Here is a 12,813-nt window from a genome sequence, read left to right as displayed (position 1 = left end):
GGGGTCTTGCTAATGCGACATAGCACCCACCAAAATTCCACCAGAATCTGAGCCGCAAAATCCAAAAATCACTCCTTCCGTTCTGAGTCCTGCCATGCACCCAACTGGTATTTTTTGGTCACATGTGAGGCATTTCCGTACTCGGGAGAAATTGGGGCACATATTTTGGGGTGCTTTTTCTCCTTCATACCTTCTGAAAATGAAAAATTTTGAGCCAGAACTGCATTTTTGTGTAAAAAAATGTAATTTTTCATTTTCACTGCCCACTTGTATCAAAATTGGTGAAACCCCTGGGGGTTTGAAATGTACACTATACCCCTAGATGAATTCCCTGAGGGGTGTACTTTGCAAAATGGGGTGACTTGTGGGGGGGTTCCACTGTATTGGTGCAACATAGCACCCACCATTCATTCCACCAGAATCTGTGCTGCAAAATCCAAAAATCACTCCTTCCCTTCTGAGTCCTGCCATGCACCCAACTGGTATTTTTTGGTCACATGTGAGGCATTGCCGTACTCGGGAGAAATTGGGGCACAGATTTTGGGGTGCTTTTTCTCCTTCATACCTTCTGAAAATGAAAAATTTTGAGCCAGAACTGCATTTTTGTGTAAAAAAATGTAATTTTTCATTTTCACTGCCCACTTGTATCAAAATTGGTGAAACCCCTGGGGGTTTGAAATGTACACTATACCCCTAGATGAATTCCCTGAGGGGTGTAGTTTGCAAAATGGGGTGACTTGTGGGGGGGTTCCACTGTATTGGTGCTTGGGGGGTCTTGCTAATGCGACATAGCACCCACCAAAATTCCACCAGAATCTGAGCTGCAAAATCCAAAAATCACTCCTTCCCTTCTGAGTCCTGCCATGCACCCAACTGGTATTTTTTGGTCACATGTGAGGCATTGCCGTACTCGGGAGAAATTGGGGCACAGATTTTGGGGTGCTTTGTCTCCTTCATACCTTCTGAAAATGACAAATTTGGAGCCAGAACTGCATTTTTGTGTAAAAAAAATAATTTTTCATTTTCACTGCCCAGTTGTACCACAATTGGTGAAACCCCTGGGGGTTTGAAATGTACACTATACCCCTAGATGAATTCCCTGAGGGGTGTAGTTTGCAAAATGGGGTCACTTGTGGGGGGGTTCCTAACTTTTAGCATCTTATGGTGCCTTGAAACCTACATGGTGCCTAAAAAATAATCTCATAAAAAGGAGGCTCCAAAATCAAGTAGGTGCTCCTTCTATTATGAAGCCTGTGGTTTGGTCACCGTGCACACTAGGGCCACATATAGGATATTTATGAAAACAAAAGAATTGGGGGAATCAATTTTTAGTCACATTTCTCTAGTAAAATGTACTGTGTTCCTTATAAAAATGTATTAAAATTGCAAATCTGCAAAAAAAAAGAAATTTTGAAATTTCACCTACACTTTGTTTTAATTCCTGTGAAACACCTAAAGGGTTAACAAACTTCCAAAATGCTGTTTTGAATACTGTGAGGGGTGCAGTTTTTGAAATGGCATCATTTATGGGGGTGTCTCACATACAAGTCCCTCAAAGTCACATCAGAACTGAACTGGTCCCTAAAAAAATCAGTGTTTGAAATTTTCTTGAAAATTTGAGAATTTGCTATTCATATTGTAAGCCTCCTAGTGTCCCAAAAAATTAAAAGGAAGTTGAAATAATGATGTCAACATAAAGTAGACATATGGTCTATGTTAGTTATTCACTATTTTGAGTGGTAAGATTATTTGTCTCACAAGCAGAAAATTTAACATTTTGCAAATCGCTAAATTTTCCATTTTTTCACGATATTTTGGTATTTTTCACAAAAAAACACAGACTGTATCGACCCAAATTTACCACTAATTTGAAGTACAATGTGTCACGAAAAAACAATCTCAAAACCACTGGGATAAGTAAAAGCAAAAAAAAGTTATCCCCACTTAAGTGAGACATGTCAGATTTGAAAAAAAGGGCTCTGTCAGGAACGCAAAAACTGGCTCTGTCAGGAAGGGGTTAAAGCACACGAACCCAAGGAGAGTTCAAGTGTACACTAATTTATTCTCCCTATGTGGGTGTCGTGGACACCCATGGAGGGAGAAAGTGTCGGGATTCCGGCGTTGGGATTTTGAACGCCGGGATTCCGACCGCCGGGTTTCAACTGCATCCCGTAGTTGAGGTTGAAAAGGTGTACAGTACGTCCATCAAGCTCAACCTTTTTACAGGACCTGTTAGCGTGTATGGTCTAGTTGTTATATCCCCATTTCAATTTATTTACTTTGTTTCAATTTTGGGCTAGATTGTGATTATGGGTTGTATTATCCCAGAATGTTTTTTTTTTCCAATAAATGTTTGTTCAACTTTAGTGTAAATGTATTCATGGTGTCTGCCCACACCACCTCTTCCATACCTTTATTGCCCTGACCATAAAAAGCCTTTTTTTTCTAAGGACACTTCTGGAAGACTGATTTTTCTCTCCTCCAGTCTGAGCCAATGTGTTCTTGTCTCTTGTCAAAGAGGATACCAGTTCATCATTATATTGCCACTGATATATTTCTACATGTTAAGCATGTCTCCTCTTAGTGGCAAGGAAAGGCTATCTCCTTGGCATATGTTCAGGACTGGTGGTTCTGCATCTCATAAAAATGTAAGCCCTCCTCCCTGTAGAAAATTTAAACAAATCAAACTTGTTAAGACACAGGAACCAACTGTGCATTCATTTAACACATCCGAAATCCCCAAGGAGAGTCCAAATGTGTCCACAGTTGTGATGTATAGGCACGATCCTGCCAATACTGTACGGGAAGAGAAGGCTCCTTCCACCATTTTGCACGTCCTCTGCTAGTGTAGGGAGAAGCAGTTTCCTCAGAGGAAACCGTCAGGCTAATTTGGACGGAGAAACACGTCAAGAGGAAGGTATCCGCCCAGCATTACCTACAAAGCATCCCCAAGCTCACTACCCTTGATTGGACTTTAACCTGCCCCTTTCCACCCCCGGACTTTTGAGTTTCACGGCCACATGCAGTGAGTGACCTGCGGCGATCTCCCGTGTGCAAACAACCTGGCCGTGTGGGTGAGACAAGTCTGCTTCCCGGACTGGAGAGGACCACCAGCAGCGTCAGTGCGGTTGTTCGCTCCCAGCACCGGCTCCAACATCAACAGAGCCACACTGGTTGTTAGCGAACATAACTTTTTCGCACCATCCTCTTTCCTGCTGAGGTAATTCCATACACACCAGCAGGGGGTCGGTTTAATCACCATTGGAAGTTACATTTCTCCCTTACATTTGATTTCAATTGCTTTCATTAATTGCAATTGAGGAGAATTGATTCATCTCAACCACAAAGTCTGGATACATTTGGATAATTTTAACGAATCCATCAGGAGCTCCCTACTCCCTATAAGAATGGGAATTCAATTGAGACTCAGTGGATAAGAGCAATTAAAAGTTTATGTAGGATTGATGGACCAATCTAAAAGGGACTTTTATGTCAATTGTAAGAAATAATGCTGGACATCACTAATTCATAGATTGATATATCTTTTTATTATTATTTTTAATATTATTGTCGTTTTGTATGGTCTTTATAAATGTACTAATATTTTTATCCTATTAAATAATTGTTGGTTTAACACAGTGCACTCTCTTAATTGATACAGTATTACTATTTTGGGCCTCTGGCTGAAGTGGTGGAATGACTCAGGGATAAACCCTGATATTACACCCTGCTGAGGAAGTTTTTGGGCCCCCACCTTCATGATATCTTAATATGCCTTTCATATAGCTGTCACAAAATGAATACTATAATAATGCAATAGCTGCAGAATGTGTGCTTGTTTCAATATATTCTTCCAACTTACATACCTGGCTACTGTGGTGTTCCTTGTTCCTTGGTGCAGAAATGTTTGCAGTGCTGCCTCGGTATTTGCAGTTCATATCTTCACCAGACAGACCTGAAGCACATGAAAAGATATGCATTTTTATAGCAATGCAAAAGTAGTTACTGTATGTTTTATATGCTATGCATAACATTTTCCAACTCTCTTTAGGTTGTCTTAAAGATCCACTAAGACTAAACCGTGATAAAGTTCCAGGTATCATAGAATAAGTTTGAAATATTATATCTTCTTCTGATGATTACCTCTGAGTCGGACTGAGATAATTTAATCCATAAGAAAAGTAGAAAAATGCAGTGACTGCTACCTATAAAAGTTCATGACTTCTGGGTCAAACTCTGATGCAAGTGTTTTATGAACTTGTAAAGATGATGTGGTAAATGGGGCAACAATATTAATCAAACATGGTTTTGTATTTAATTTAGTTGCCCTTTTAAACCCAAAGTCCGAAACAACCCGAAGATGGGGTCACATCGTAATTTACCTTCATGTCCATTATCTAAATCAAAATCTGCATCTTGAACAGCTATTCTAAATATTCAGTAACAGAGCTGGCAGCATGCTGGATAACATTATTAAAATCTAAACAATCCAGTTATTTTATACATACAGTACATTATCTTTTTGGGATGTACTATAGTCAAAAGATTGACAATAACAATGTTGATAGTCATAATGTTGATACCCAAATGTCAACAGTTATTATGTCGACATTACTAAAATGCAGACATGTTGTCATTCTTAGAATGTTGACACTGCCAGAAAGTTAAAACTAGGGATAGGCTGCGGGCTGGAGGGTCAGGGATAGGCTACCAGGGGTTGAGTTTAGGGTTTTTTTTAGATGGGAGAGTTAGGTTTAGGCATTAGAGTTAGAATTAGGGGTAAGCATTAGGGTAAAGTACAGTATAGCAGAGAGATGGCAGAATGCTAGAGAATTGGAGCGCTGAACCGAAAATGAGGGTCACATGACTAATAGGACTCAGAGGATGCCCTTGCAGAGCAAGTTACCATTGGACCACCAGTAGGAAATGTCAACAGTCTTACATGTCATCACTGTTCAAATGATGAATGTCAAACTGGCCACCATCAACATTATGACCATACTGACATTATCATGTCCACATGAAGACATTTCATACGCCTTTTCATAGCACAGTTTATAGACTAATATCTACTTTTAAGCATAACACTAATACACAGAAACAAATTAAATGTATAACAAATGTAGTTCTCATTTCCCAGGCTGCTATTTGCAATATGCTAACCACGAGCTAATAGGGTAGTGGAGACCTGCGCTTGCGGTACAAAGAGTGTACTATGTGCCAAACCTTGCAGTAAAGTATGGGCTGTACATATGGAATAGTTTGTACAGATAGGAGAGTTAGGGTGTATATTATAACGCTGCAATGATGATGAGATGCTGGTGGGTACGTAAAATAAGAAGAATTTTATTAAGCTATATATTTGTTCAGAAATAATTGGGGGGGGGGTCTGGGGCGGGGTGCGGGTATTGGTGGCTTCGGGCCGGAGCTGGTGGCAGGGCAGGTGAGGTGGACAGACAACAAACGGAGTCAATGGGAGAATGTCTCGTATGCTACAGGTAACCGTGTCGCGGGAGGCTGGCGTCCCGTCCTCCTCACGGTGCATGCTTACCTGACGTCTAAGAATGCCGTCGGCCATCTTTGTATTGGGCTAAAAGCCCATTTCTGTCTGTAACATTTGCTGTGTCCTTTTTAGAAGTTTATTAGGAGTGGGGGATGTGTCTAACAACTTTTAGGTTCTTATCTTACAACTTTACTTGTGGTTCTAAAAGGCTAAAAGATATCCATGATCCCACACGGATTCTTGAAGGACCTTCAGCCATCTTTGTTGAGTGCTAAATTGCCCTTCATAATGATAATCACTCCTCCATCATTATAGATACATTTATAAATGTGAGTGAGTTGATTAACAGAGTGAAGCAATAGGATGAGGTTCACATCATACTAATCAAAGTGACTTCATTGTACACATTTAAACTTCTAGGGGTCAGTGTTCTGAGATTACGAATCCATTTGAGTTCCTCTTTATTATTTTCAGGTAGTCTCATCCTCTCCAGTTCTTGGCTACTGTCTTAATCCCTATAACAGATAAGTCTCGGGGGTCACTATTGTGTACATCTCTGAAATGCCGGGAGAGGCTGTGGGTGTCTAGACCCTTTGTGATAATGCGCATGTGCTCTGCTGTCCTAATTTTAAGTTTCCTTATCATTCTCCCCACATATTGCAACCCGCAGGGGCAGCTTGCCAAGTACACTACCCCTGTGTGATTGCAAGTTATCTGGTCCTGATTCTTGTAATGTTCCTCAGTCACTTTGGATGTAAACGTGCTGACTTTCTTTGTCGATGTGTCATGGTTGGTACAATACTTGCATGTCCCACAATTGAAGAAACCTCTGTTTCCATTGGGGGGCTCTTTGGTCGTTATGTGATTGTGTGTTAACTGCTGGCTTAAGTCTGATGATTGTTTGTATACAATCTTAGGTCTTGGTGGTAAAATGTCTCCTAGCGTCTTATCTTCAAGTAAAATGTGCCAGTGTTTGTTTAATATTTTTTGGAACAGTTTGTTGTCTTCATTGTACTTGGTGATGAAAGCTAGTTTGTATTCATCCTGTGTGCCTGCAGTTTTGGTCTCAAAAACATACAGACAGAGAAACAACAGAGAACAAGCCAAATACCCCCATATACAAAGACTCAAATTGACATACCAACAATATATGACACAAATACACAAGAAGATAGACAAACCCTCACATTCATTTCCCAGACAGCCAATAACTACAATCACCAATTCAGAGCAGGAATCCCCAGAATTTAGCGACAATAGCTACAGCATTTACAGCGAAGAAGACACTAGTGAGACCTCCTTCTCAACATACAGCATTGACGAGACCCCTAAGAAATACGAACAAGCAGCAAAACACTCTTTAGAAGCAGGTTTCAAACTCAGTTTTGTCACGGTCAGACCAAACACACAGGAAACACAATCCCTGGACATAACATGTGTAGATCCACCTTTTTTTAGTACATAGCGCAGGACAAGATTCCTGCAACAAAATCCACATAGATCTGACCAACACACAGAGAACACCCAACGTGAAAGAGGAGAAGATAGAAAGGCAAACAAAAGGAAACTCGCAACATTAGAGGAGGGTGCAGAGGGGGTAGACTTACCAATGAAAACAAGACATTCAAAATCAGCAAAAGCCCAACACGAACAAAACAAACAAAACTGGTATTTTCAACCTCGCCAAACTCAAACTGGAAGACAGACACATTACCGTCCTCAACAAAGGACTAAAATATTCACCAACAGCCAGACTGGACAAATTTCACTCATATCTAGACCTCCATAAATTCTCCAGGAAACTCACTTTAGCTACTGTAAATACCACCATAAACCACCAAGAGCAATCCACAAGACATTTACAAACACTCAGACTTACGTCCCAAATCCAACTTCTATCCACAATATATGAGAGGACATTAAATTGACACATTTGAGACAGTTGTCACACGTGACCTAGAAAATCTAGACCTTAAACAGCACAGAAGAACCATGAATTTGACCAAGACAGAATCCATAACACTAAAAGAGATGAGGGACAACAATGAGATTACAATAAAACCAGCCGACAAAGGTGGTGGTGGTGGGGGAGGGGGGTATTGTCATACTGAACAAAGACGACTACATCACAGAAAGCAATAGGATACTCAATGACCATAACACATATGAAATTCTACGTTCAAACCCGACAGTCATTTACCAACAGTTTGAGTTGAGGAATTGAGGAATGTCCTACAGAAACGGAAAGATATAGGCATACTCACCGAAAAAGAACACTCATTCATAGACAATTCCAATCCAGTTATTCCAGTCTTCTACCACTTACCAAAGATCCACAAAAACACACAACAACCACCAGGACGCCCGATATTCTCTGGAATCGGATCCTTAACGTCAAATCTTTCACAATATTTAGACAGTTTCTTACAATCATATGTAAGTGTACAACAATCCTACATTAAAGATACTACACATATTCTCAGAACACTACAGACAGTAACAAGGCAGGACACCTTCTGGTTATGCATAAGCGATATCACTTCATTATACTCTGTAAATGAACATGACCAGGGGATACTACTTACACAATGATGACACAAGACCACAAGACCAAAAACAATTTATCACTGACTGCATACGGTACATATTGGAACACATTTTTTTCTGGTTCAATGGTAACTATTACAGACAGACAACAGGTACAGCAATGGGCACCAGATTCGCCCCAAGTTTCATGAACCTCTTCATGAGCAAGTGGGAAGACGAGAACATCTGGAGAGGGGGCGAGCTTGAGGTGAATTTAGTGCTCTGGCGAAGATATATAGATGACATTATCTTTACCACAAGATCCAACACGATATTTCACAAACCAAAAAAAGTTTAAAAAACAAATAAAAACAATACATACCTTTATCAACAGGTCTTGATAAAGGTCACTTAGACCGAAACGCATAGATCCTGTCAGAGGAGAGTGAACAGCCACACACTTTGGATGTATGTATTGTTTTTATTTTTTTTTATTTTTTTTATTTGGTTTGTGAAATATCGTGTTGGATCTTGTGGTTTGGCCCACATGGTCTATTGAATTGGACATGTACAAAGAACTTTTTTTGGATTAAACTTTGTGGAGATACCTTTTTATCAAATCGGTTTCCTGGCTCTATTTGGCATAATCGCATACCAGCAGTTGATCTATTGCTAAAGAAACCGCTACGGGCTTTCCCCCCCCCCCCCATTAAAAGGGGTGAGTAAGGTACACCATTTTATATGGTGTCCAAATCATTTATGATATTGTAATAATTTGCTGTATTGAGTTATATCTGGAAACTCTCTGTTTTATGGAATCTGGATTATTAGAGTTACCAGGCCAGTAGATGTATACCGGATCTTCACAGCTGTGTAACCTATTGCACCAGTGAGAAACACATGTAAAGAAACATTTATAGGTTTGAAATCTCCTGATTACACCGTGAGTAGGGGTACGCCCTCCTTTTCTAAAGAAAATAAACCTTTACATGTGTTCTTCAGGTCTTTAAAATCATAAGTGAGGTACGCTGTCATAATTCATCATTTTTGTTCAGCCCCCCACTCACCTTTATATAAATATAAAAAAGGGATACAAATATGATCACACCCGAGTCTTAGACACAACTTATACTCTTCTTTTGAGCATGTGTGAAAATAATCGATCACTCCATATATGAGAAAATCCCTATTGAGAAGTGAAGTTCCCCAAGATCGTACCAAAGAAACCTTTATGAGAGGGATACCATCTTAAACCTACGTGAGTCTTAGTACGCCTGTGGGACTAAAATCTATCTCCTTATTTAAACAATCACTTACTTAATGGTTTATTCAAAGTGACACACACACAATTTAAAATTTTAATTGTTTATTGTTTATGTTTTTTTCACTGAACACTATGATCCGGTAATCTATACCTGCGTGAGAACAACCTCATTTCGCCTAAGGAGGAGCCTGAAACATAAGAAAAAAACTTCAAGTATTCTGTTGCGCCATTTTTCTATATCCCAATTTCTTCCAATTGTATGTTTTGAAGTAAGGGTGTATCTTCGGGGATAGTGAATTAAGGCAGCATTGCGCCACGTATCACCTGTCACTTGCTTTTGTCTAGGAATGGACTTTTAGCCCACTACAAAGATGGCCGACGGCATTCTGCTCATTCATGCCCACAAGCCTTTAAAAACTCCACCTGCCAGTGTATCTGGTTACACAAGCTCCCTGAAGAAGGCTGGAAGGCTGACATGCGTTGGAGGATACATCTATCCACCCACTCCCAGCAAGTCTCCTCCCGCAGAGGAGTTGAGCGCATGGTGCCTGGCAGAGGTTGCAGCTGTATAGCACCCGGACTCCCACAACGCCGTCCTGCTTCATAGCCACGCCAAAGCCCTGCGGCGCTGTGGAGATCAGAGCTTTAAAGCCGACAGGAGAGAGGACATCGAGGGATGTTAGAAGATAGGTAAGCGCGCACCGCAAAGAGGACGGGACGCCAGCCTCCCGTGATACAGTTACCTGTAGCATACAAGACTTTCTCCCATGTCGGTCCACCTCACCTGCCCTGCCACCAGCTCCATCCCCAAGCCACCATTACCCGCACCCCGCCCCAAACCCCCCCTTCTTTCTGAGCAACTATATCGTTTAATAAAATTCTTCTTATTTTACGTACCCACCAGCATCTCATCATCATTGCAGCGTTATAATATACACCCTAACTCCTCTATCTGTACTAACCATTCCATATGTACAGCCCATACTTTGCTGCAAGGTTTGGCACATAGTACACTCTTTGTACCACCAGCGCAGGTCTCCACTACCCTATTTGTCTATAAATTACCTTGGGAGGGTGGCCTCTCTCTCTCTGGAGACCAGCAGCTATTTTTTAACCATGTGTACTAGGTCACATTCAGTTAGCGCAGTATCCACCTCTATCTAACTAAGAACTAAGTACTGTAAGTTTTTTAAGTAATTCACTATCTAAACCACTGTTAATGTGCAATGCTACAAAAGTCTGTTTTCGTAACATCAGTTAATGTTTCTTTTCTACAAACAGTTTTAGCAATCACTCAGCAACGTACCCGCTGACCGAGTTCCTAAAATACAATCTTTGGAAGTGTTGTAAGTAAGGACAAGGTTTGTAATGTTTAATCTACAAGGTAAACTAATTTTAGCAATACCAGAGCTTATTTTAACTCAAGGAAAACCAGTGTTGAAATATAAACACTGTATGATGAGAAAAGCATTGAGTTTACAGACTGCTGCCATTTTATGAATCAAGAAATCTAGGGGCAGAATCTGGTATTGTTTATTTCAATGAGAAAATATGGCATATGCTATTGGATCGTGCTATAAAATGGTTAGCTGATGGAGATTACAATAATTATATATATCACTGAGTTTATATATATATATATATATATATATATATATATATATATATATATATATATATATATATATATATTTATATATAACAACAGTTCCAGTGTTACCAGAAAGGGCACTCACCACCATTTGCAGGTAAAAATGCTTTTTAATCACAGGGCGTCATTATAATCCGTGTCAACGTAACGTTTCAACCCCTTAGGGCCGTTTTCAAGACAAGCCAGAAAGTTTCAGTGTGTCAGCAGAGCACGCCAAGCACACTGAAACTTTCTGGCTTGTCTTGAAAACGCCCTAAGGGGTTGAAACGTTACGTTGACACGGATTATAATGACGCCCTGTGATTAAAAAGCATTTTTACCTGCAAATGGTGGTGAGTGCCCTTTCTGGTTACACTGGAACTGTTGTTATATCGTGGAACTTGGATTCCTTAAGGAGCACCCCTATTCCTCAGCCTGCTGGATGTGAGTGCAGATCCCTGGATTACATATATATATATATATATATATATATATATATATATATTTTTATTTTTTTATTTTTTTTCAATATAGATTAAAGCAGGGGTCCTTAAACTTTTTGCTCTGGGACCCCATTAGACAATAAAAATAATTACGGGACCCCAACAAGGGAATGCAGAAGGTCATCGCATGACATGTGTAGTCAGCAGACAGCACATACTGTACATGGCAGCATTGTGGAGGCACAACATGATGGGAGGAGGCTAAAATAACAGACAATTCAACAGACCTTTCAGACTCCTTGAATCACTGTCTGAGATTCGAAAAGTCATCCGCCTGATGGTCAGCAACATGGAGTCGCGATCCCATGATGAGTAGGTCGGCACCCACTTTGGGGTCAGGACCAGCAGTTTGAGAAGCGCTGGACTAAAGAATTGATTGACAGTTGCCTATACCCATGAGCAAAATGGTGTAAGAGAATGAGCAAAGTGTACACCGGTGTACAGAGCAAGATGTATGCAAAGGATTTAGGAATGGACAAGCAGTTTTGGGTTAAAGTCATGTCTACAGCAGTATTTCTCAAGAACTGTTCTCCTACAGTTGTTTTCAATTATATAATACCTACCGAAGCATGGTCAAGGAGAAAATCCAGTGTAAAGTATTTCAAAGTTTTTGGAAGTGTTTCCTATGTTCATATACCAAAAGCTGGACTCAAATCCAGTAATCCAGTAAAGTGCATCATGCTTTGCCATTGCCATGAAAGTAAAGGCTATAATTATGAAATCCAAATAACAAAACATTTAGTCTGGAGATATATGGGTAAATGTAATAGGAGTTTGTCGAAAATGTGGGATGCGCACCTTCGGCAAACATGTTAAAATAGAGATTGATACAGAGATTGCACCAATAAGGGTAAAAGTTACACAGCCATATGTACCATTTAAACTATCACTGGCTAATTAAGTTGACATGTGATTGATGGACATTTCAAGGCAGGACTTAAGTCCCATACACACTAGGTGATTTGGGCCACTGCCAGCTGAACGATATAGAGCAGGGCTGGGCAACACCGGCCCTCCAGATGTTAATGAACTACACATCCCAGGATGCTTTGCATTAGTTTTGCTATGTGGCCATGCTGAAACTGATGCAAGGCATGCTGGGATGTGTAGTTCATCAACATCTGGAGGGCCGGTGTTGCCCAGCCCTGATATAGAGCATACACACTGAACAAAATCATTTCACAATATATTTCAGTGACCTCACTGAGCATGCAGATGCTGATAATATTGTCAGATTGAATTGCATGCACAGTCGACGAAGAGAGGGGTCATTAATGACACGCAGGAGCGCACAGGATAAAACTATATATCACTCAGGAGGGTCGAGTGGTATCATTCAATATATCGCCAAGTGTTTATGCACCTTTACTGTATACTTTATATACCA

At 40.3% G+C, this 12,813-nt stretch overlaps 1 protein-coding gene across 4 annotated transcripts in view; it reads right to left on the bottom strand.

The window, feature by feature from the left end:
* The window catches only part of MYO16 (myosin XVI), a 388,109-nt gene that overhangs the window by 16,583 nt on the left and 358,713 nt on the right, over positions 1-12,813 (bottom strand). For all 4 annotated transcript variants that reach the window (XM_083168667.1, XM_083168668.1, XM_083168666.1 and 1 more), the window contains one exon: positions 3,867-3,955. In XM_083168667.1, the coding sequence (XP_083024793.1) occupies positions 3,867-3,955 (89 nt within the window). The remainder of the gene's footprint in view (positions 1-3,866; positions 3,956-12,813) is intronic.

This window comes from Crinia signifera, chromosome 2 (assembly GCF_055691185.1).
Source record: "Crinia signifera chromosome 2, ASM5569118v1, whole genome shotgun sequence".
NCBI lineage: Eukaryota > Metazoa > Chordata > Amphibia > Anura > Myobatrachidae > Crinia > Crinia signifera.
This window is presented reverse-complemented; position numbering and strand designations above follow the sequence as displayed.